Source organism: Hyaena hyaena, unplaced genomic scaffold (genome assembly GCF_003009895.1).
Source record: "Hyaena hyaena isolate Hyena2069 unplaced genomic scaffold, ASM300989v1 scaffold_64, whole genome shotgun sequence".
Lineage (NCBI taxonomy): Eukaryota > Metazoa > Chordata > Mammalia > Carnivora > Hyaenidae > Hyaena > Hyaena hyaena.
The window spans coordinates 3,128,199-3,154,371 of NW_024080698.1; the positions used below are offsets into that span (position 1 = coordinate 3,128,199).

A 26,173-nucleotide genomic window follows, 5' to 3' on the forward strand; every position below is an offset into this window, starting at 1 on the left:
CTGAAACAGGCTCCAGGCTCTGAGCTGGCAGTCAGCACAGAGCCCGACGCGGGGCTCGAACCCACGAACTGTGAGATCATGACCTAAGCGAAAGTCGGACGCTTAACCGACTAAGCCACCCAGGCGCCCCACCAGGCAGACTCTTGATTGAGGATGCAACCTTGACCTACTTGGTCAATATCTGCCCCCTTGGTGTTATTCCTCATACACTTTAAGCACCTGAATGGCAGTGATCAGCCTTACTGATCTCTCTATCCTCTGCACCTTGCATGGTGCCCAGAACATAGCAAGTGCTAGGCCAGTGTCTGCCAAGCTGTACAAGTTGGTTTTGTGCCTTTCTAAATCCTGAAATACACTTACAGTGTGACCTGCTCTGAGACTTGCTGCCCCAAGTCTGGAAGCTCATCCCATGTCACTCTATGAGTAATGTATCCAGGTTTGAATCCAAAGTCAGTCTTTGTGGCAAACTGTATGACTCCATTTATACAACATTCTTTTTTTTCTATTTTCCAATTTCTAATGTTTTTAAAAATTTATTTATTTATTTATTTTTACAAATAGTTTATTGTCAAGTTGATTTCCATATAACACCCAGTGCTCATCCCCACAAGTGCCCTCCTCCATGCCCATCTCCCCTCTCCCCGCCAAACCCATCAGTCCTCAGTTTGTTCTCAGCATTCAGGAGTCTCTCATGGTTTACCTCCCTCCCTCTCCCCAACTATTTCTCCCCTTCTTTTCCCTCATGATCCTCCGTTAAGTGCCTCCTAATCCTCCTATACGTGCAAACATATGGTATCTGTCCTTCTCTGCCTGACTTATTTCACTCAGCATAACACCCTCAAGGTCCATCCATGTTGCTACACATGGCCAGATTTCATTCTTTCTCATTGCCATGTAGTATTCCATCGTATAGGTAAACCATATCTTCTTGATCCATTCATCCGTTGATGGACACTTAGGCTCTTTCTATGTTTTGGCTATAAAATTTATTTTTGAGAGAAATAGAGAGACATAGCAGAAGCAGGGGAGGGGCAGAGAGAGAGGGAGGCAGAGAATCCGAAACAGGCTCCAGGCTCTGAGCTGTCAGTGTGGAGCCTAACGTGGGTTCAAACTCATGAACCGTGAGATCATTACCTGAGCCAAAGTCAGACACTTAACGGATTGGGCCACCCAGGAGCCCCTATATAACATTCTTGAAATGATATATTATAGAAACGGAGGTTAATGGCTGCCAGGCGTTAAGGAAGAGACAGGAGTGGGAGGGAAGTGGCTGTGGCTAGAAATGGGTACACAAGGGATCACATGGTGACATAAATGTTCTGTATCTTGACTGTACTGGTGTTAATACAGGCATATCTTGGAGTTACTGTAGATTCGGTTCCAGAACACCATAACAAAGTGAGTCAAATCAATTTTTCTGTTTCCTAGTACATATGAAAGTTATCTATAGGGGCATCTGGGTGGCTCAGTTGGTTAAGTGTCTGACTCTTGATTTTGGCTCAGGTCTTGATCTCACGGTTCCTGAGATGGAGCCCCACACCCGCACTGGGCTTTGCACTGACAGCGTAGAGCCTGCCTGGTATTCGGTCTCTCTCCCTCTCTCTCTGCTCCTTGCCTGCTTGTGCCGTCTCTCAAACTAAATAATAAAAAGAAAGTTATCTTTATACTATACTGTAGTCTATTAAGTGTGCGACATTATATCTAAAAAAAGTACATACCTTAATTAAAAAATAGTTTATTACTAAAAAGTGCTAACTATCATCCAGGCTTTCAGTGAGTTGTAATCACTGATTACGGATCACTACAACAAATTTAATGAAAAGTTTTGATATATTGTGAGGCTTGCCAAAATGTGACAGAGACATGAAGTGAGCAAGCGCTGTGGGAAGGATGCTGCCAGTAGACTTGTCCAAGGCAGGATGGCCACAGCCGTAAAAGACGCAGTTAGGTGCAAGGTGCTGTAGAGCGAGGCACAGAAGAGGAGCATGTCCGTGTCTGGGCTGTGATATTGTACTGCTAAGCTATATCCTGTTGCTGGTTGCTGGGCCTGCTCATAAAAATGGTCATTTTTTTCCTTTAAAGCCTGACGGAATCTATTTTTTCTAATGACTGAGTGGATACAAAGCTTTTTCCTGCCAAAAACCATTTGTCCCTCTCTGCAGGGTCCCTCAGGGCTAGGCTGTGTGTACGGGAACATAAGGCGGGCTGCTAAGTATCTGTGACAGAGTACCATCTGCATCTTACAGACTTAACATCCTTACCAAACAGGGAAGCTCTGAGCCTCATCAAATAATCCAACTATGAGCTGACTACATACATGTCGTAGTCACGAGGGCTGTGAGCGTGGGTGAGGCTGAGCGTATGCCTAAAAGGCGTGATGTGGAGGAGGAGCTAGGATTTAATGTTATAAGGCCTAGATAATGTGAAGAACATTCCCATATTCTCTCCAATCAAGACAAAGTGCCCATTCTGTTATTCAGTGTCCTCAGAGTTAAGCAGGAATTCAATGCCAGCAAAGTCTTTTTTCAGGTGAGTTCTCAGGCTTCCTTTTCCTGCCCTAGAACTATATAACAATGTCTGGCTCTAGCTGTCAAGAAATATACTGCTCAATTTAACACTTAATGGTAACAACTAAGTTCGTTCTAGGTTTCTGATGAGAAAGCATCATAATTAAAAACAAACAGATAAAACATCAAAAACTCTTGTCTTTTATTCAGTTTTACACATGCTTTAATAATTTAAACCACCTTCAATTAGTTTAAGTAGGCAAAGTATGAATTATAAATTTAAAGAATATGCCCTTTACTCATTTACTTTTTGTCTTCACTAAGTAGTGAATAAATGAATTTGTAATCAACTAGTTTGGGCAAGGTACTTTGGCTGTCTCGCTTCCACTTAAATTATTTAACTTCTCCCCAAAAGAACTGCTTTGGGAAAGTTTCAATTACCAGCCAATGGTTTCTTTAAATATGTGTGGTCCCTGGCAGCAGAGGACCCAAGACAGGCCACGGAATGTCAGCTGTAATACGTAACGAGAATCTCTAGAGAATCACCAATTCTGGCTTGAATTTGTCTGCTTCCTCATGTTTTGGGTGCTGAAATGGTCTAAATGAGGCCAAGACACAGACCCACATGTGATTTCCTTGGGTCAGTACTGGTCATACAAATTTATTTCCCCCATTTGTTCAGAAATAATACCTTTATGTGAGTATGATAAACTAAAACATACCAAAAAAATGCATATGAAAAAAATTCAGGAGTTCTTGAAGCTAAAGCAAATAGTTTTCAAAATTTTACAGTAATCAGGGGCACCTGGGTGGCTCAGTCAGTTGAGTACCTGACTTCCATTCAGGTCATGATCTCGTGGTTCATGAGTTCGAGCCCATGTCGGGCTTTGTGCTAACAGCTCAGAGCCTAGAGCCTGCTTTCAATTCTGTCTCCCTCTCTTTCTGCCCCTCCTCCACTTGTACTCTGCCTCTCTCTCTCCCTCAAGAATAAACATTAAAAATTAAAAAAAATCTCAGGCAGAGAAGGACAAATATCATATGTTTGCACGTATAGGAGGATTAGGAGGAACTTGACGGAGGAACAAGCGGGAGAAGAAGGGCGGAAATGGTGGGGGAAAGGGAGAGAGGCAAACCATGAGAGACTCTTGAATGCTGACAAAAACTGAGGACTGATGGAGGGGGGGGGGGGGGGGGGGATGGGCATGGAGGAGGGCACTTTGGGGATGAGCACTGAGTGTTATGTAGAAACTAATTTGACAATAAACTATTTTTAAAAAAAAAAAAAAAAAAAAAAGAAAAAAAAATTAAAAAAAATTTATAGTAATTATATTATTTTGTCTGATTAAGCTCTGTGCTTAGATTGTGAAGATACTTGTTTATTTTTATTTATTTATTTTTAATGTTTTACTTATTTCTGAGAGAGAGAAAGAGAACACCCATATTCTTTTTGTCCTAGCTTTTCATGTATCTTTATAAGGTTGTATATACCACTTGTGGGATTAAGCAAAATCAATACGGTACCCAGGACTAGGGGGAAAAAAAAAAAAAGGATGTACCACCAAAACTTTATAGTATCCAGAACTGAACTACATAGGGTTGTCATAAAATTATTATACTCAATTAATTTTGGATTTGTTTATTCTAGAAATCAAATATCACAGATATTCCAAAAGCATACTCAACTACAATTTAATGTCCAGAGAGAACAGGTTCTGTCCTGTCTAGACATTTCTCTTCACTCCCTTTAAGGGCAGCTCCTCGTCTGCCCAAAAACCCCTAGAGGGACCAGTGCCCACCTCCCAAGGACACTCACTGGTTACCTTCACTAGTGGGTTCACCCAGGTTATCCCAATCAGCTGTGGACCTTGCTGAATGCGGAGTCTGATTCAGCAGTCTGGGTTGGGGCCCACGAGTCTACATTTCTAAAAGCCCCCAGGTGATGTCACTATTGCTGGTCCCTGGACCAGTACTACTACCAATACTGCTCCCCTGTGCCAATAGCAGCCCTTCTCTCAGCTCACTTGGATCCACTACTGCACCCGTATTGGGCAGATCAGGTTAGATTTACTCCAAGGACTGGTTACCTTTGCCTGTGGGACAATATCCAGTAGTGGAGAAGGAAGAAGAGTGTATCAGCCAAGCCTCAGGTTTCACCAATACTTGCCAGATGCCCTGCTTTTGGAGGGAGGTGTTTTTAGGGAAGGTTTGATGTTAGCTCTAAATCTGGTCTGTCTGTCCCCTTGCAGGCAGCCTGGAAGGCAGATGGGATCTATGCAGCCAGATCCCTCTACATCTATGACAACTGCATACATAATGCACCCCTACACACTGTCTGGCCTCCCCATCCTGCCCTGCATATCTCCCAGTCCTCACTGAGGACCCTGGCACCAGCCTCACTGACTTCCTCTGACCCTCTGGGCCCCAGGCCTTGTAGGAGTCAGGTCAAATATCTCTCATCAGTACCTCTGAAATCCAAAACCCTCGAAGAGGTTTTCTCCCTAACTCATTTAGAAACAAAACTAGATACTTAAACTTCTCGGTGGTACAACTTAAGCTGAACTAATGCTACTTTTTTTCTTTTTAAACTGACGTTACTTTTTAGAGTTGTGTGAATCACAGGGTATATGCACTGTATGCCTTTCCCAGAACTGGAATTCCTAAACACAGGAGGCTTTGTGTAAAGGGCTGCAGACCTGTAAGCTCCGTGGCCTCACTGCTGCCAATGGGCTTTACCTGCACTGTGCTTCCACATCCCATTCCCAAAGCTGCACCTAAGAACCTGCTCGTGCCCGGAGCTGCGTTTCCTCTGAAGCCCTACAGTGTCAGGCCTCACTTTCAGAGCCGTCTCCTGTCATCCCCTTGCTTCCGCCATCCCTGCAGTTGGACGTGTTGGATCTCCCATCCCTTGACTACCCACGTTCTCCCTCCCTGTCTGCGGGGCTCCTTCTGGCAGGAGGTGCTTCTCTATCCTCCAAGTTCCACACAGTCTGGCACATGCCTCTCCTGCCAACAACCCCCGGTCTTTTCGCCACCTGTGCCCTGTAGAACTCCGACAATGCTGTAACCCAACACCCCAGCTTTGGCGCCTCAGCCCTGGGCTGCAGGGTAGACTGAGAAGAAGGGCAACAGTGAGGGGGTACCACTGCGAGCCTCAGCCGGGTCCCAGTGTTACCCGAGGGGCTGCTCCGCACGTCCAGCTCTCACGTACCACAGACTCCCGGTCCACGGAAATGTCCGAACGGTCTCTATTTTCTGTTTCTATGTTACCACTTCTCCCCTCAGTCCCAGCAGCTGTTACTTCAGTTCAAAGAGAAGCTCCCCCAGGGCGCCTGGGTGGCTCAGTCGGTTAAGCATCGATTTTGGCTAGGGTCATGATCTCACGGTTTGTGGGTTCGAGCCCCACGTCAGGCTCTGTGCTGACAGCTCAGAGCCTGGAGCCTGCCTTCGGATTCTGTGTCTCCCTCTCTTTCTGACCCTCCCCTGTTCATGCTATCTCTCTCTCTCTGAAAAATAAATAAAACATTAAAAAAAAAACAAACCCAAAACAAAGAGAAGCTCCCCTGACTCCCTGTTCTGCCTCTTCATCTCTAACCCATTCATCTGCATCCACGTACCTGTGGAATGAGGCATGCCCCTGCTTTTATAATCTACTGGACTGGGACCCCCTCCTCCCCCACTTCCTTGGGCACCTGCTTCTCTCCTTTTTGGAGGCGGCAGTGCAGTGTGGTTATAAGCTGACAGCTCAGAATCAGGCCTGGGCATGGCTCCCATATCTGCCTGCTACAACCTATCTTTCTGGACTGGGTTTCCTAACTGGAGATGCAGGGTCACAGCAACGCCAATCACCCGGGTGCACGAGGCATGCGCAGTCATGGTGATCAACACCATCACTCTCAGCTCTACTGGTTTTTTGTCCTTGACCCATAGATATTTCCAAGCACCACATTCCCCCCCCACCTTTTTTTCATTAAAAATACTACCACAAAATATATTCATCCTTTTTTTTTGGTTAAAAGTTAAAGAACACAGAAACTACAGGTTAAAGAGTAAATGCCTCTTTCACTTACTTGCCCCCAAAGCTTACACTAGGAAGTGGCTACTGTTAACAGCCTGATGTGAAAAGGGCTCTGTATGCCACAGTAACCTGGTTTCTAGTCCTATCACTTCACTAAACCTGTCCTGCCAAGGTCAAGTAGTGTCCTAGCTGCCAGGCCCTGCAGAGCTCTGTTCCACCTTTGCTGCTGGCCTTTCTACCACACTGTCTGCTGGCCTTTTCCTTGCTAGCCCCGCCCTCAGGATTCTGTCATTAGCCCTTTGCTTGTCCCATTTCTCACCCTTAAGACTAAGTTCCAAGCAGACACTGCTGCTGGGGTGCTCCACAGCCCTCTGCAGCTCAGCAGGCTGAAGCTGGCAAGCACCACTTCCCGCCCTGGTAACCACCACAGCAGGAGCTATGCCCCAAGATGCAGGCAGCAGCCATCCTCTCCACTTTAAAGATAACAAACGGGGGCCCCAAGAAGTAATTTCACAGTCACACAGTCAGTAAGGGGCAGAGCCATGATTTAGTCTCTGGGCCTGCCTTATGATAAGAGCTTGGCCTCACGGCTCTGTACCACTCCGCAACTCCCCACCCGAGATAAAGCTGCCCTTCACACTACCAAAGCCACAAATGAGCATGGCTGCAGAGTCCATTTCTTCAGTTAACACAGATACTGAGGAGTGACGCACTAGGTTCAGAGCTTCCTCAGGTATTAACCCTCAAGCTGGCAATGGCCTCTGTCCAGCCTCTAGGACTTAACGTATGGCAGGGGAAGAAACAACCCAAGTACAGAGTCCAATGACTGCCCTGCTGTGAACAGAGGGCATTTCTGGGTGCCACCTTCCATGAGATGCAGTGGCTGGAGGGATGACTAGGGAAATGGCTGGACAGCCTACAATTTAGGCAAGATCTAGGGAGATTGTATTTATTTGAAGATAAGTCACTTTGAGCAGTCTCCAAAAGCTGGAAGTTACATAAGCTCATTATATGGGAGACTTTTTGTTTGAGATACTGGGGAGGGGGAGGGGGAACAGAGTGGTTCTGAAAACAGAATCTTCATATTTCATGTAAACATAATGACTATTTTCAAGGTGCTGGGGGAAACTTTAGAAATGTTATAAAGGTTCTGCCCTGCTAAAAGCCTCTGGGTTTAGGACATGCCACTCTTTTGCAACCTGGAGATTAATGCCTACCTTTGAAAGTTCATTTTTCTTTTTTTTTTTTTTTTAAAAGTGACTTTTTTTTTTAATGTTTTTTTTTTTTTTTTTATAGGAGAAGGAGCCAATGGCTTGTCTTTATTGGANTCACAGACTGAAACAGGCTCCAGGCTCTGAGCTGGCAGTCAGCACAGAGCCCGACGCGGGGCTCGAACCCACGAACCGTGAGATCATGACCTGAGCGAAAGTCGGACGCTTAACCGACTAAGCCACCCGGGCGCCCCTGAAAGTTCATTTAAGAGGCTGGTTTGCCATATGTATGTCACACTTTGATAAAAACATTTGCTGGAGAAAAAATTAAAGACTCTGTCTCCTTCCTTTCTGAACAGCAGCAATAGGAGAGATAACAAACAGAATGGCCACCCATGTGATGCCTGGAACCAGGCACGGTCTCCCTGTGGGCTCAAGAATCACTAATAATGTGGTGCCCATACACCATCATTACAGATCTTTTAGTAGGCATATTCTAGGACTGCTGTGATAATTAACAACCATTTTGTAATTTTAAAATTTACATTCTAGATGAATGGCCCTGAAAATAAAAATGGGCCTATCACACAGATATTGGAAGACTATCTTAGACACAGGTGGTGAGGTATTCAGCTTGACTGCCAAATTCTTTTCTTCTGGTAAGAAGTGATCATCTACGTTCATTTTATTCATGCCCTCAATGTGGGGAAAAGATATTATATAACTTGATCTAATTAAAAAAGAACTTTAAGTATTCACTTAATATTACTATAAAATTTGTCCTAAAATATGTAAGCTCTATTAATAATGAGTTAACAAAAATAGAAAGTTAAATAATATTCAAGACATTTTACTATTTTGCAAATCCAAATGCTTGTAAGTCTAAGAGGACTCTAGGTAACTAATTTTTGTATCACTGGGACTAGGAATTTTCTACTAGAAAAGTCCTGGACTCTGGGACACCGGATTGCTTTTGGCCTCTTACTGCTGCCAAGTTCCCCTGCGTAAACCAAAGGCACAAACCTCCTGGGTCACCAGCGAGGGAGATACTGAAACAGGCTTGGAATAGCGTGTTTTAGCAGGGCTGTCACAGGAGAGAGAGAGGAAGATGCAAAAAGTTCAGCCTGCAAAGGGATTAAATTGAAATATAGCTACGGGCTGTTTACTGGTTTTTATATTTTGAGTTTGGAAGTTACCAAATGGCCTACCTCTGTGTATGTGTGGTATGTAACATCTAAAGTGAATCCCAGTGGGCCTGACCCTCCTGGTGTTTAAGCTCTATGGAAGTCTCTCTCCTGCAGTATGGGCCGGACCACATTCCTAATGAGCAGAACACTGCAAAAGTTGTGGGATGTCACTTCCAAGATTAGGTCATAAGAGATTATGATTTCTGCCCTAGCTTGTTCCCTCTCTTGCCTTCTAGCTTCCTCACTCTGATGAAGCCAACTGCTTTGACTTGCTCTATGGAGAGAACCCATGAGAGGCTGCTGGCCATACCTAGCCAAGAACTGAGATCTTCAGTACAACAGGCTACAAAGAACTGAATCCTACCATCAACCACTAGGTGAACTCAGAAGCAGATCCACCGTCATTTGAACCTTAAGATGGCTTCACCTGCTGGCAACAAACACCTTGACTGCAATTTTATGAGCCAGAGGACCCCGATGACTGACCCACAGAAGCTCAGATGGTAAAGGCTGGTGTTTTAAGTGACAACATTTTCAGGTGATTTGTTACTGAGAAATAGGTAACTATATACAGTATACAGAACTCCAAAGCAGGGATCAGCAAACTTTTTCTGTAAAGAGCTAGACAGTAAATATTTTCAAGGTCTGTGGTGGACCTTATGGTCTCTTATAGCTACTCAACTTTGCTGTTGTAGCATGAAAGTAGCCATAGACAATATATAAATGAATGAGCATGGCTTGTCCCAATAAAGCTTTATTTATAAAAACAGGTGGTGATTTGGCCCACTGGCTGTCATTTGCCAACCCCTGCTCTAAAGTACAGGTTCCGTGGAAATATTATTTTTGAGTTAAAAGGCAGAGATGATCTCCATTTTACCACTGTATTAAAAATTATTTTAACGCTTAAAAAGAGAAAGCTCAAACCTATCACAACACAATAAACACAGATAGTTGAAAATGGAAACAGCTGTCCAATAAGTTTCCAAGTTTGGTAAATAACCTAAGAAGTACAAGCACTTTATAATAAATGGGTCCCTCTCTATTTACATCTGGTACAAAAAAGTTTCAGTCCAAAATGGAGGTAAATGTGAACCAGAAGAACACTTACTAAATTAGCTGTTTATCACAACTACCATTGCAACAGTACCTTAATTATGCACTGGCTTTCCCTTCATATATCATGCTTTTCTGACAGTGAGAACAGACGATTACCTTTGCTTTTGGACAGTGGTGATGGCGGCTGCTCTGTAAACACTTCTAGGGGTGGGGAATCATGGTGGTCGAAGTCTTTGTCCATGGCTTCTATGAGACTGGTGATGTCTGAGTCCTCTGAGCTGTGCCTTGTGCTGCTGGCACGTTCTGGGTGGGATGGGTGCGAGAGGGGGGCGGGTGACAGCCTTTCCAGCTGCGGTTCCTGGTGCTGAGGCACTGGCGGTGGCGGTGGAGGTGGAGAGTGCCGCTCCAGCGGGCTGTGGACATGGTGCTGACTGCTGTGCTGGCTCTGTTTTGCCCCTTTGGACTTTCTGCCTGCTGTGTGACCTTGGGCCACTGCATTTGACTCTAAGACAAGGGGGCTTGCTTTACTAGCAGATTGTGCAGAAGTCCTGCTAGAGGTACTTGAGCTGTTTTTGGCTCTGACGTTTTCCACGTCAGCTGAGTTTCTATTGCTGTGACTGCCGTGTGGGTGGACTGGTGGGCCACACTGCTTGTGACTCCCTGCACTGGGCCGGGATGACGAGCCGCCTGCTCCACAGAACCCCCTACTGTGACCGGGGTCACAGCTGAGTGTGTTCAAGCTGAAAAAAGGACCAACTGCAGATCAGTAAATAGCAACCTACAAAATCTAAGATTAAAAAGTTTTTATTTCATCAGTACAGCCATAAGAGAAATATAAGCTACTCTAGGGAAAAAACCCCAACAAGACATAGGGATACTTTCCACAATTTTATAGGGTTTATTCTATCTGAATATTTAGGAATCAAGTCAGTGATCTAATTAAGATTATTTTAACCCTCACCAACATAACAAAACCATGGGATTGGCTGTTGAGTTCTTAGTAGAGAAGACAGCTATATACACAGGAGATTATTAAGTAATTAGAATTAAGATTTTTTCCCCCTTGAGCAAAGATGAAAAGAAAGACTTATTTTTTCTTTGAATTACATCAGTCAAATCTATGTGTACTAGAGAATTTATTTCCAGCATGTAAACATACTTTCCTTCAGACGAAATACCAACGATTCTCCTGAGATCAAATGGTCTTCCCACATCAAAGGGCGGGTTGGAGGCCTCAAAGGATAGTCGCCTTCGAAATGGCTCCCAAATTCCTTGAGCTTCTAAATAGGCTGTTCCAATTACCAAGAGAAACAGTGCACTGCAGGGGTACAGAAGGTGGAGAGGTGGGATTCATTTATTAGGGCAAGAGTAACAAAATTTAGTATTCAAGGCAGAGTTTCTTGGTAAAGTACAAGAGGATATAAAAAACAGAGATGCTGGTGAGTTTTAATTGGACTGGACAAAAACAAAGTGTTATGGATAAAAGTCTACACACTTGTTTTTATAAAACGCTTACTTACATGGAGGCTAACAGAGAGAAAATAATTATTTGTATCAGAACAGACACTTGGAGGATACTTTTCCTTTTACCAAGAAGAAGCTTTTATCTTGCAGTTTTAACTCTACACCAACTCTTTTCCCTGAAAGGATATGTGGGGTAACCATGTAAATTTAGAGGCACGTGTATCTGACCCTACAAACACCAAACAGACTGAAAAAAAAAAAAAAAAGAAAGAAATGTTTGCTGAGAATTTAAAAAATATTTCTCATGTTTCATGTTGCTTGGGTCTGTTTCTAAAAAGATATTCTATAATGTTAAGTTAAGTGCTGAAATGAAGTAACTTTACCTGGTAAATTAAGAGTGTTATTTTTCCTTGAAGAAATTAACTTGTACTAATTTGTATAACAAATTTTAAGGGTAGAAGATTTGTGTCTGTAGTATATGCCACCCAAGCAGGGTTAGTTCTGACTGCTTCCACTGGTGTGTGCGGGTTTAACCGAGGCAGAAAGATCTGTTCTGTTTGCTGACAGGTTCCCAGCACTCAGAACAGTGACTGGCTCACGGGGCGCATGTAATGAACAGTGTCAGGTGATGCCTGAGTACCAACCTCAAAAGAAGACAAAAGTACCTCATTATTCCTGAGATGATGATGTACAGAGCCAGCTCCCAGTTGGGTCTGGGGAGGGCTTCTGCACAGGTTGCTAACATATGGTATGGAAGGGATGCGTTCAATACAAATACAAATTCAGAGCCACTGGTTGTTATAAACTTCAGTTCACGAATAACTCTAGAAGCTGTGAAATCAGGAGTAAACCTAAAAGAAAATGGTGGCAGTCAGACTAAGTGTTAAAAATACACCACAGCAGTTTACATATAATACTAGTCCCATACACCTTTGAAACCTAACAGAGAATTTGAGTTTGATACTTCTCTGCAACTTCCTCATTTTAAGATGGAGAAAGCATTATTCCATGAGGTTAATAACAAATACAACTATATTCTGTGGATAACTGAAGAAATTACATGAAAAAGAATAATAACACAGCTTTGCATAATTATTAATTCAGGAAGTGCTGTCTGAGCTTCTCTCCCTCCCTCCTCTTTTCTCCTTTATCTGAATCCACCCTCTTTTCCCAGGATATATTCCCAACAATACTTAAACAAACAAACAAATAAACAAACCCCAAAACCCAAACCCATCCTAGCCAAGGTGCTCTTGTCCTCATCTCCTGCAGTACTGCTTTCTGCCCCAATTATTTCATTTTTACTTTTTGTTAACTGTAAGCTCCCCAACCAGATGATCTACACCTTGAGGGAAGGTGTCTTATTCTTCACTGTACCTTTAGGTACTAAGCATTATGTCTTACCTGAGTAATATCATTAAGTACTGGGTCAACGTCCATTGAAGACCATGAAATTTTCACTCAATTAAGGGGACAGAGGTCACATTTTGTTACATAAACTTTATAATCTAACAAGTTAATTAATATTAAAGTAGGCCACACCCATTATTGATACAGGCATTAACATTATCTTCTGACCAAAATGTTACACATTCCTACTTTGCACACACGGAAAATTGCACATATGTGATAGAAGGGACTGGTCTGTTGCTGAGAATGAATTTATAGTCAATTTCGTACCGACACGTTATGCTTTAACAGAACCCTGACATAATTTTGAAACCAGTTTCTAAGATTATCTGATCCACTTTTGATACAGAGGAAGTTTCACAATTTTGAAAACAATAAAGAAATAACCAAAGATTAAGTGGACAAAAGAAATCACGTGGATAAAATACTTTTTGTTGTATGAAAACATCTTTGCATGGAGTTTAAACAACTGTATTATTTGAGGTTGATGAGAAGCTAGTGAATCATTACACCTCAGAAGAAAATACTTACAATATGATTATGTCTTTAGAGGCATTGGCGCTTAGTGCAAACTCTTGACAATTAACAACTTTAAAGCCATATCCCTCACATGAGTACCCACTGACTTCAATGGTTTCTATGTGAATCTGGAGTTGCCCCGTATTCTCTACTTTAAATGTTCTTTTCAATGTGAAATTTGGTTCTCTTAGTTTTAAATCTATAAAGGAAAAAAAAAATCAAGAGTGAACATAAATCTTGCATGTGCTCCAGATCGAACGATGAACACATCTCCATGAATATATATGCCAGACATTATGAACCACCTCCTCATGCCAAAGAGATCAGCTGGTACCCAGCCTTCATCAGAAGTACTCCATTTTATTGTCTCATTTTAGATAGCAAAAGTTTAATTATGCTTTACTGTCAATACCGAGTAAGTCACCTAAGACATGCAACAAATACGGAACCTTTAAATCTTTTAGGATCCAAATCAAACAACCCTGAAACCAGGTCAGAGTATTTCACTAAAAATCTTAAGTATTCATCACTAGTATACACAGCTGCATGTACAGGAATACTGTTCTTTCTTGGGGAACTGTTCACTGTTGAAAGTAAATACTCAAGTTATGCCTTTGGAACTGTTAGGGATACTTACTATCTGTACAATCTTTCAATAATGCTTCTGTGATTTTAAAGCGTAAGGAACTCCCTGGACCTGGAAGTTTGCCTGCCACCCTCAAGTTCTCAGTTGTTCCTTGTCCTTGGACCATCACAGCATCCACCACGGTCAGGTTATTTCTACGCAAGAACAAGAATTACAGAATTTTCACCCACTAAATTTGCAGAATAGAAATGTAGAAATGAACACACTAATATATATATATATATATATAGTTTTTTTAGTATTTATTTATTTTTAAGGGGGAGAGAAAGAGTGAGAAAGCATGAGCGGGGGAGGGGCAGAGAGACAGGGAGACACAGAATCCAAAGCAGGCTCCAGACCTGTGAACACAGCCCGATGAGGAGCTTGAACTCACGAAGCATGAGATGACCTGAGGTGAAGTCACTTAACCCAATGAACCAACCAGATACCCCTGAATACGCCAAATTTAAGAGTGAAACATTTACCCTCTAAGAATTTAAAAATCTTTACACAGAGGGGCGCCTGAGTGGCTCAGTCGGTTAAGCGTCCGACTTCAGCTCAGGTCATGATCTGACAGTTCGTGGGTTTGAGCCCTGCGTCAGGTTCTGTGCAGCTCAGTCAGCTCAGAGCCTGGAGCCTGCTTCAGATTCTGTGTTTCCCTCTCTCTCTGCCCCTCCTCTGCTCACGCTGTCTCTCTCTCTCTCAGAAATAAATAAAACATTAAAATTAAAAAAAAAAATCTTTACACAGAGAGGAGCAAGAGTTTTTCAGTTTTAAGAGTCACATATGGTACAGTAAGGACATTTTTTCAGGTTTTCAAGTTATGAACATAATCACAGAGGTACATTTCATCTGGTGCAGTGTGTTGGGTGCATGTTTTGGACAAAGTGGATACCGTATTTAATAAATTAGACATGCAAAATCAAGTTAAAAATCAGGTAAGGACTTCTGTATAAGTACTAAAAATTGACCCACACTTAAATCACAAAACATACCTGATTATGATTAGTGAAGAAACAGTTCTGTTGTGAATTGGAGTAAACTTTATTTTGACAGATTTCTTTTCTCCAGGTTTTAAAATTAGGTTTAAAATTAAATGTCGAGAGAGGCCTTCTGTAAATCCTGTTGAACTCTGCAGTGGATGAGCCTTGAATCATTGGATAAATAAACAGGAGTCACTGCTATATTCTCTGGAAAGATTTTTTCCTTTACTCAATCCACAGCCCAGTATGAGTTTCTAGAATTGATTACATATGTGAACAATTTTATTCCTCATGATTTAGGTACTGGTCAGCTTGCAAGCAGAAGTTGGCAACCAGTGATGACCCTTCTTACTATGCATTAAGTCCCCAAAAGGGTTTTGAACCCCACCTCACCAAGGTCCTCATATTTGTACTAGGTATTTGTTTTTGTATACAGATCTTTTTATTTATAACTTAAAAATTTTTTTAATGTAATACCCATACAAAAAAGGACACAAACTTAAGAAGTGTAGCTCTGTGTTTTCGCACAAAGCAAACAGCTGTGCACCCAGCAGCTTGAAGTCTTGTGGATGCTGTTCCCACTTTCACACTGTTTTCTAGCTCCTTTCCCCTCTGATGGCTATTGGCTGAAGGTCTTCAGGCTGCACCAGATTTTATTTGTAAAAATATTTCTAACTCAGATCAATCTATCTTTGAATTTTATTTTGAGAGCTCAGCACATAATTACTGTTTCATTAACATTAGATGAAAGTTTAAATACTTTAATAACCAATATATGACTTCTTGACAGGCAGTTGCCGATAAAACTTATTTTTTAAATGTTTATTTAATTTTTAAAATTTCTTTTTAACATATATTCATTTTTAAGGGGGGGTTGGAGGAGCAGAGAGAGAAAGGGAGACACAGGATCTGAAGCAGGCTCCAGACTCTGAGCTGTCAGCAGGAGCCTGACGCGGGGATCAAACTCTGAATGGTGAGATCATGACCTGAGCCAAAGTGGAACACTTAACTGACTGAGCCATTCAGGGGGCTCTTAAATGTTTATTTTTGAGAGCAAGAGAGAGAGAAAATGAGTAGGGGAGGGGCAGAAAGAGGGGAACAGAGGACCTGAAGCAGACTCTGTGCTGATAGCAGAGAGCCAGATGCAGGGCTTGAACTCAAAAACTGCAAGATCATGACCTGAGCCAAAGTCTGACACTTAACCAACTGAGCCATTCAGGCGGCCCTACCGATAAGATTTAAATATTTGTTTTTTATTAAAAAAATCATATAAGGATATATTGTTCTGATTTTTAAAAAATGTTTATTTTGGGTGGCTCAGTCGGTTAAGGGTGTGACTTTGGCTCAGGTCATGATCTCACAGTTTGTGGGATCAAACCCCACGTTGGGCTCTATGCTGACAGCTCAGAGCCTGAAGCCTGCTTCAGATTCTGTGTCTCCTCTCTCTGCCCTTCCTCTGCTTGCACTGTCTCTCTCTTTCAGAAATAAATATTTTAAAAAAGTTTTAAAAAATGTTTATTTTGAGAGAGAGAAAGTGGGGAAGGGGCAGAGAGAGAGGGAAAGAGAGAGAATCCCAAACAGGTTCTGGGCTGTCAGCATGAAGCCTGACTCTGGGTGTGATCCTAACAACCACAAGACCATGACCTGAACTAATGTCAAGAGTGGGACACTGAACCAACTGTGCCATCCAGGCACCCCAACTATCCTAATATTTAAGTAACATTAAGTTTAGCCTGTTTCTGGGGGAAGGGTTGGCATCACTTGGCTCTATTTTTATTTGAGAGGGAGAGAGAGAGTATGGGGGAGAAGGGCAGAGGGAGAGAGAGAGAATCCTAAGCAGGCTCCATGCTCAGCACTCATGCTCGATCCTACGACCCTGGGATCATGACCTGAGACAAAAATCAAGAGTTGGATGCTCAACTTACTGAGCCACCCAGGTGCCCTGGCAACACTTGACTATAAATGTCCATGGCTTCTTGATGGCTCTGCTAACATGTGGAAGGGGAGAGAGGTCTGCACGACTTTCTACTCCACCTGGCACACTTAGGTTTCAAACATATAGGTCTATCTACCTGTGGTAGCATGATTCTACAAACATTATTTCTAGTCAATAGACTTATTGAGGCCCTTACTTTTTAAATCTTGATTCTGAGGCACAAACTTTTTCTGCATCTAATATTCTTTTTTTTTTTTTTTTAATTTTTTAAAATGTTTTATTTATTTCTGAGAGAGAGAGACAGCGTGAGGGGGAGGGTCAGAGAGAGAGGGAGATACAGAATCTGAAACCGGCTCCAGGCTCTGAGCTGGCAGTCAGCACAGAGCCCGACGCGGGGCTTGAACCCACGAACTGTGAGATCATGACCTGAGCCGAAGTCGGATGCTCAACCGATTGAGCCACCCAGGAGCCCCTCTGCATCTAACATTCTTCTCTGTCAGTGTCTACTGGGACAACGGAATATCCTGACTGTTCCAAAATGGTTGGTAAATAAGTTCTTTTTTAGATAAACTATTCTGAGTAATTGATGGACACATTATATACTATGCAAATATTCCCAATAAACACTAGCTAATTTAAACTCTGATGACTTGGCAAACATTTGAGGATGTGATGCCTCAGGGATATCATTAAGGCCTCAATAACTCTCAATAACTTAGCAGTGGCTCTGTAAAGAGTGACCCCTGGGACCCCTGGGACCTCAGAATCTTTTCAGTGTGTCCACTGGTGTCAAAACTATTTTCAAAACACTGACAGATGCCATTTGCTTTTTCCACTGTGTCGACATTTCCACCAATGGTCAGCTAAATCAGTGGTGGGTAAAACTGCTGACACTTCAGCTTAAAGTAAGGCAGTGGTATCTAACTTCCTTAGTAGCTACTGTCTCCCTCACTGCCATGTACTTGTAGCTAAAAAAAAAATTATTACTAATAAAGCAGTAACGATATTAATCCTAATAAATCTCAATCTTTGGGCACATGCATTTTTACTAGTGTGTATTAAAATGGGAAGTATGCATATAGCACTCCTGCGGCCTCCTGAGGTATCATGTTGTCCTGAAAAGCTATCATTTTAGATACAAAGCTGCTCTTCTCATGGAAAACCGTTTCAGTTGAAAGAATGATTGACAGTCAATCTGTGGTTACTTAGACTTTGATATTTGGTGACAAATTCACAAAAATGAAGTGTATCTGTCCAATCAAGGAAAAACAACTGATGTATTTGCTGGCAATGATAAAATTCGAGTGAGAAAATTTAGAATTACGGAAAACTTGAATCCACCCCTGTGAACTTCACAGCTTCCCAATAGTTAAAGAATTCCCTGATGTCAGAGAAGGACAAATATCATATGTTTGCACGTATAGGAGGATTAGGAGGAACTTAACTGAGGAACAAGGGGGAGAAGAAGGGGGGAAATGGTGGGGGAAAGGGAGAGAGGCAAACCATGAGAGACTCTTAGATGCTGACAAAAACTGAGGACTGATGGATGTGGGGGGGAGGGGGGGATGGGCATGGAGGAGGGCACTTGTGGGGATGAGCACTGGGTGTTATGTGGAAACTAATTTGACAATAAACTATTTGTAAAAAAAAAAAAAAAAGAATTCCCTGATGAGATTGGTAGTTCTATTAATGAATACGACTTTTTTGAATTTTATAGAGTGAATCATGTCAACATCTGGAGTCTCTGCATATCTAGGTGAACCAGTTATTTTCTGAATGACTGAGGCATGCTGTCAGAATTAATTAAAAAGGCAATTAAGATACTCCTTTTTTTTTTTTCCGAGAGAGTGTGCAGATGTGAGGGGCGGATGGCAGAGGGAGAGAGACTGAGAATCTTAAGCAGGCTCCACATTCAGCACAGAGCCAGATGCAGGGCTTGATGCCATGACTCTGGGATCATAACCTGAGCAGAAATCAAGAGTCGGATGCTCAACTGACTGAGCCACCCAGAAGCCCCAATCTTTCACCTTTTGTATATAAAAAAAATCTGTTTTAATTTTTATTATGCTAAATATTGATAGATATAACCCACCTAAACAAAAAATCTGTTTGAAGTCCTGAATAATTTTTAAGACTATAAAGGAGTTCTGAAACCCAATGCTTTGAGAACCACAGTTTTATAAGCACTATAGAGAATTGTGATAGGATTTATCATAAGTTCACCCTAAGACCTAGAATTTCACATTTAGGATAAATTTCAGAAGTCCAGAGTATTCTCATTCATCTTCCTACTTCTCACAGTGCCTACACTTCAGTGTTTTATATCTTGTAAATAATACTAAAGAACTTGTATTCAGTAAGAAAAAAAGGTAAAGATTAGCTCATTTACTTCTTATGTGTATTTCCATCCTTAGCAAAACAGAGTGAAAGGAATTTCTGGTTATTAAACTTTCTAATTATTTGGAATCTAGATAACCTTGAGCTTATTATTAGGCTGTCACTTTATGCATGGAAAAAACAGATAAGAGAAAGATTCCAAGAGAAGGGTAAAATATAGGATTGTCTAAATTTCAGTCTAGTGTTCTGTTCTATTATTTGGCAGAAGAAAGACATACTGAAAATTACTTTCCTATACAAAACTGACTTAAAGACAGTATAAAAACTATTGTACAAAGGTTTAGCTAACATATACCTTAGAGAATAAAACACAAAACTATGGGAAAGAACACAAATACTTCAAGAACTAAAAAATATCTGGTTTAACAGGAGGATGAGTGACTCCTAATCAGCAATGACCATGTGACACGAGTATGGGCAAAGGCTCTGGGATCTGAGAGAACTAGACTTGAATTTGGCCCTGGCAGTTATCACAGGTATGAACTTGGGTAAGTTGCTTTCTTTTCTTGAGACTTCTTTTCCTTGCCAACAGAACAAGGAAATACTTCCTGGGTTACTAATAATTGCTCAGCTTGGCTGCAGTAATGAATGGGTGACATTGTAAGTGTGAATATACTTGATGAAGGCTGACACACACTAGATGCTCATCAAATACTGGGAAGGGTTCTTCAATGTAGCCCCCAAATACTAAAAACATTTTCCACTGCTTTTCTTTCCTGGCCTACTGAGCCACAGATTGTCTTATCCAGTCAACACTCACCATGGTCTTCCTATATATCAAGGAACCAAGTGAAAGGCTTCCAAGTGAGTTTGTGCAATCTGTTCAACAACCATGGGTTTGGCATTAATTGAGCTTACAATTTTATTAGGAGGTATCCAAAATAAAAATTTAAATGACTAAGCTCAATATTTTGAGGCTTAATAAAATAAAATTATGTTAGTTTATATGTCATTTACATATCTTCAGGGTTTCTGGTTGCATTATAAAACTTCATGAGCTTATAATGCCTGCAAACAGGAACCTTCTACTCATGTGTCTCACATTGATCTAAATCCTATCCATTCCTTCTGGGGTTTTTTTGCCTCTAAAATAATTACTGGACTGCTTTGACTTCTTCAATAACTTGCCCTTCAGCCAAATTTAAGGGTAGTCAGTAGTTTTCTTCCAAATTTGCTCTGACCATATCATAGTTATTTCTTTGGATTTAGTATGAAGTTTACATACTTACAGTGTTTCTGAAGACTTGGAATTCTAGTGTTCTTAAATCTATCTTTGCCGCCTTACTCAAGTTAAACCTAAAATAAAAAATGTACATATATTTCTTCATAAACAGCATCATAATTAAAGGGTGTAAAGAGGAATGATCAAGTTTGTATTTTATTTGCAAATTACCTTCTGGTTGATTTTGAGGTCAATATTACCAGATTAATGGCTTTCCAAAAATTAAAGGCTACAACTTATTGTTAATAATTTGCTCATTTTTTAAAAACTAAAATATTTGAAGGGTTCCACTTGCTTTCTCTTTATAATTTTTTAGAAGGGAGTTCAATGTTACTTTTTCTTATCTTAAGCTGAAAACTTTTCTAGACACTTAAATACTTAGATATTATCAATATCTCTCCCCAGAACTACCTCTCAATTTTAATTACAGGTCTAGAATTTCTCTAAGCCAAATCTACTACTGTATAAACTGGAATAAAGTTTTAAATGTATAAAATAATTCAATGCTAATATGGAACATTCTTATTATTTAAAGCAATGCTTACCTTGATATTAACTTATCTACAAAGACTGAAGGATTGGAATATAAAGCTAGGGGAATAAATTGTATATAGACAGGAACATCTGCAGGATTTTCTAAAGTAATCTCTTCTTCCTTAAACAAAGTAACAAAACAGTAAATGAGAGATTTCTACAGTTAAGAGTAGATACTTTATAACCCTATTATCTATTTCCCAAAACCAGTGTCACTCTGAATACTTACTGAGGAGCAGTTTGTATTAGTAAGTGGAAATTTCAAGTGCCGGGGGGAGCTAATTATAGAAGGCCAGGAGAGTTCAGCAGTGATTTTTGACAGTATATTTTTTTGAAGGTCTGTATTTACTTCAAATAAAGCGCTCAATCTAGAAAAAAAAAATGTAAGTCACTGTATCATTTAAAAAAATTTTTTTAATGTTTATTTTTGAGGGAGGAGGAGAGGCAGAGAGAGAGGGAGACACAGAATCTGAAGCAGGCTTCAGGCTCTGAGCTGTCAGCACAGAGCCTGACACGGGGCTTGAACTCACAAACAGTGAGATCATGACCTGAGCCGAGGTCGGACGCTTAACTGACAGCCACCCAGGCGCTCCTGTAAGTCACTATATCAAATAAAATATTTGAGTTTTCTGAATACAATCTATTACTGTATTCTTAAATAAACACAGGTTTATTTGCTCTGACATTTTACTATGCTTTTAATAGACATGTATGAAGATGTCTCTGTTTTGGCACAAAGAGCTGCCAAAGTCTCTATCACTCATCACCTGTGTTGTTTTTGTACTGAATGTGTGAAGGACAAGGCAGGTATACACAGATAACATATGGTGTTAAGGGGGTCCTAAAGGATCCTGCATGCCTAGTAGAAAGATCTAGACCAACAGCAGGCTGCTGATGAATATTCATCTGGAGAACCTATGAGAAGGCAGTGCATTGCTTGGCATATGGCTTTCTCCCTTTGAGATAAAAAAATGAAGGAAAATCCTGACATGCAATGAAGATGTTAGCTGAAGTGGCACTACATGTGGGGCCTTTATGCAAATATATGTAAAGCTGTCAGCAACATTCAGGACCCCATCTGAGTATTTCCCTACTTATGAGTGTTCAAGAACCAGCTGTTTAGAAATCAAGAACACATTTCCTAAGGAAACAATATTACACATGGGGTTAAGGTCCCTGGGCCCAAACACTAAAGCCTACTTTAATCCATAATATCAGTGAATTATGGTACTCTATACTGATAAGAACATAGGCTTTATAAGACTAGAAACAAATTCTCTGTAACATGCACAGTGACACGGCAGGAGTGGGGAGAATGCCACACTCACTGTGTACCCGGGACATGATGGTACGGGGTAGATGCAAAACCCAGCTCTTTAGCAGTGGAGTGCTGGGCACACATGGAGGAAGGTAGGGGTTTTGGTGGGTAGGAGGTGAAGACGCTGGTTGACAGCACTCCAAGTTATGTATTCATAATATTAAAATTTGGAGAATGTCTATACATTGTAATGTCTGTAATGGAAATGTAGGGGACCAAGAACTGTTTCACTGAGTGTTCTCTTGAGTGAGTTCATTAGAAGTCTCTCTGTACTTATTTTAACCATTAAAAAGATGCTTTTAAAAAATGTTTTAGTTATTTCTGAGAGAGAGAAAGAGAGAGAGAGAGACAGCATGAGCAGGGGAAGGTCAGAGAGAGGGAGACACAGAATCTGAAATAGGCTCCAGGCTTTGAGCTAGCTGTCAGCAGACAGCCCGACATGGGGCTAGAACCCACAAACCATGAGATGATGACCTGAGCCGAAGTTGGACGCTCAACTGACTGAGCTACCCGGGCGTCCCTAATTAACCATTTTAAAGTAGAGCTTTAACTCTTGTTTGCCTTAAGGAAACGTTCCACAGCAGATAGTTCAGATAAACACAAAATCTTAGACTTAATCACTAATGGTTTGAATAATTTATAGTACTATAAATGAGACTATCCTGACAGTGACAAATAGATTCAAATTAGGCAAGTGAAGAAGAGCAATTTTTTAAAAACATTTTAAGTTTATTTATTTTTGAGAGAGCACGCACATGCACAAGTTGGGGAAGGGCAAAGAGAGAGAAAGAGACACAGAATCTGAAGCAGGCCCTAGGCTCTGAGCAGTCAGCACGGAGCCCAATGTGGGGCTTGAACCTGTGAACTCTAAGATCATGACCTGAGCTGAAGTTGGATGTTTAACTGACTGAGTCACCCAGGGGCCCTAAGAAGAGCAGTTTTTGTCAGCTGCTGTATTATCATTATTCTAGTCAAATTCTCTGCTGAAGCATGAGAAAGACTGTACTTCTACAATTCTTAAGTAAGTGTGCTTCTGCTTTTGAATCCAGGTGTGGTAGTGATTTGTCATGAGCACATTTTCTGCCTGCTGAAGACATATGGTTGAGCCTGTGTGAACTGGGCTCTGTGTGCCCCCAAGAGTCCAGCACTTGAAAGGGAGAAGGTGGTTCTTTTCACAATGAGCAAATGGACACTTGGTCTCCATTGTGGGGTTAAACCCAGGACATGTTTTCTTTGCCTCTAACAGAGGTCAGTGGTAGGCAAAACCTTTCCTTCTTATGCAAATGGCTATATCTAAGGTGACCACTGTATTCACCCTATATAAAGACAATTTCAAATAGTTTTTTTATTTTAAGGAAATATCTAGAGCCCTGGAGAAGAGAAAAAATGGTAGTGTGTATATTTCTAAGCAATATGCAATTAAAATGGCAATTCAAGATGTCTCACTAATAATTTTCTAAAGATAGGTGTTTTTTTTAGCTATAGAGAAGAAGAATAACCTAATATCAATAGAATAACATCTAGAAAGTAACATCAACAGGTACATTTCAAACTGGTAAAGATAGCTAAAATACTTAAAGCAAAACCACTCACCTATGACCTGAATTTTCCTTTACGGCCATCCATCCTTTGAACAGGCTTTGATGCAAATCCCAGTCAGCATCCCATGTGTCTTCCTGCATGGCTACACCAAGCTGTACTTTGGGTTCGGCTAAAACAAGGAAACATATATTATGACACACTTAGCCCTACTTCTATATCCACTTGTCAATTTTCCTTCAAATGATTTCCAAGGTACCAAGGGATAGAGTGGCAGCCTTTCATCAACAAATATTTTGGGCAGAATGAAGGGCATGAGAGAACAGCAAGATAACTTACATTTGGATAGAAAAGGCAAGCCAACATAGCAATGATCCCCACACTGCAGTCCAGGATCAAAATAAATGTTTGCAATCTACAAAGAGGCACAGGAGAACTGTGAATCCCAAATTCGCAGAAGGTCATAATAACACAATACTAACACATGGGAATCCTCAAACACAATGTTTTCAAACCTTTGACTTTTTTCCTGGCTCTAAGTCTTCCTTATTGCCCCGTAATCGTTTGTAGTAAAATCGCACATCTTCCGACAAAGATCGTATTTGTTGTATCTTCACCTTCTGTGAGAAGGAGTTCATAATATTTAAGCTTTGATGAACTATTTTCCCCTGAAGGAAGAAAACAAACAAGCAGGATATAGCTGGATTTTCTTAAGAACACATAATTTAGAGGTGACAGCCATTTTTCAGAAACCGAAGCCCAAACGACACTCAGAATTTTTATCACTTGATAATCTCTAATTTTGTAATCAGAGCCCTCTCAAATATATCTATATCTTTATTTATTTTTTTCATGGCCTGTTCTAGAAAAACTAGTGGGACAAGTCTCTGCAACCTTATGAAAATTAATTGAAATAAGATGTTAAAATTAATTAAAATAAGATGTTAAAAAATGTTTACATTTGATGTTAAAAAAATGAGGATGCCAGCAGAGACAGCTCTGAATAAAGGAAATAGTCACTGTCAGTTTGTGAAGCAAGGTTTGTTTACACCAAGGCCAGGCTGTCCTCAAAGTGTCCAAATCCAGGATGAAACAACAACAACAACAACAAACAAGACAAAAAAAATCAGATTTCCTTAGGACAGTTTTTTTCTTTTTAAAAGAAAAATGTCATTTGTACCGAAGAGAAATGAGATACCTTTGAAAAATATGAATTATCAAATATCTTATTAAAACAGCAGACAAATTAAATCACTTGATAACCAGTGACTGCTCTTATCAACTGTATGCTTCTCCCTATGATAGGGGATCAGATTTTAAGTAAACAAATGATTTAAATAATCCTCAATAAGAATTATATTATAATCTTTCTTTTGTTTGAGTAAAGAATTTTGCTTTATAATCTGATTCCTAGTCATTTGAAGAAGTCTTGAAAATGATCACACCCACTGGGCTAATATTTGGTACCAGAAGACAGATGTTAAGAGAGTACACAGAGAAAAAGAGTTGAATGAGGGTGAGGTTCTAAGTAACACTCATCATTTGCAGCCTAGTCAGTGGGAAACAGAGGAGGAAGGAATGAGAGGCCAGGTGTGCTGCTGTGATGGGGAGAACACAGGAACAGGAAGCACAAGGCCTTTGACAGCCCCAGCTTGGCCTTTAACCCGCTATATGTTCCTGGCAGTTACTTGGTCTACATGCACCTGTGATAACCATTTCGTTTAAGTCCATGTCTTGTCTCTCAGGGGGGTGGCGGTCGGGGTGTCAAAAGAGGTAACAGATACGAAACGGTATCTGTTACATTTTACAATGGTATTCAACTATGAGTTACTTCAAATGTTTATCTGGAGGTCCTATTTTTATCAGTTGGCACGAGTATACTCCACTGGATAAGAGATTTTATAGAACCTGATGACTGTTATGGGCTGAATGTGGATGCCCCCTCCCCTCATTCATATGCTGAAATTCTAATCTTCAATGTTCTAGTAGTAGTAGAGGTGTGGTTTTGGAGGTGATTAGGTCATAAGGGTGGAATCCTAAAGAATGGGATTAGCAACCTTAAAAGGAGAGACAAAGGAGCTTGCCCTTCCTCTCTGCTCTTCTGGCTAAGTGGGGATACAGTGAAAAGAGCCATCTGTAAAACCAGGAAGAATGCCCTCACCAAACACCAGATCTGCAGGTGCTTTGATTTTGGACTTCCCAGCACCCAGAACTGTGAGAAATAAATGGTGTTTAAGTAGCCAAAATATG

The 26,173-nt window shown here is 41.0% G+C and overlaps 1 protein-coding gene across 1 annotated transcript in view; it reads right to left on the bottom strand.

Annotated features, from left to right (window-relative positions):
• TMEM131 (transmembrane protein 131) overlaps positions 1-26,173 on the bottom strand; it is a 237,732-nt gene that overhangs the window by 23,772 nt on the left and 187,787 nt on the right. Inside the window, exons 20-31 of the mRNA XM_039232398.1 lie at positions 24,439-24,591; positions 24,263-24,338; positions 23,978-24,095; positions 21,296-21,434; positions 21,078-21,187; positions 20,540-20,606; positions 14,990-15,141; positions 14,007-14,149; positions 13,382-13,568; positions 12,106-12,291; positions 11,136-11,294; positions 10,133-10,716 (exon numbers count right to left, since the gene is read on the bottom strand). Coding sequence (XP_039088329.1) covers positions 10,133-10,716; positions 11,136-11,294; positions 12,106-12,291; positions 13,382-13,568; positions 14,007-14,149; positions 14,990-15,141; positions 20,540-20,606; positions 21,078-21,187; positions 21,296-21,434; positions 23,978-24,095; positions 24,263-24,338; positions 24,439-24,591 — 2,074 coding nt within the window. The remainder of the gene's footprint in view (positions 1-10,132; positions 10,717-11,135; positions 11,295-12,105; positions 12,292-13,381; positions 13,569-14,006; positions 14,150-14,989; positions 15,142-20,539; positions 20,607-21,077; positions 21,188-21,295; positions 21,435-23,977; positions 24,096-24,262; positions 24,339-24,438; positions 24,592-26,173) is intronic.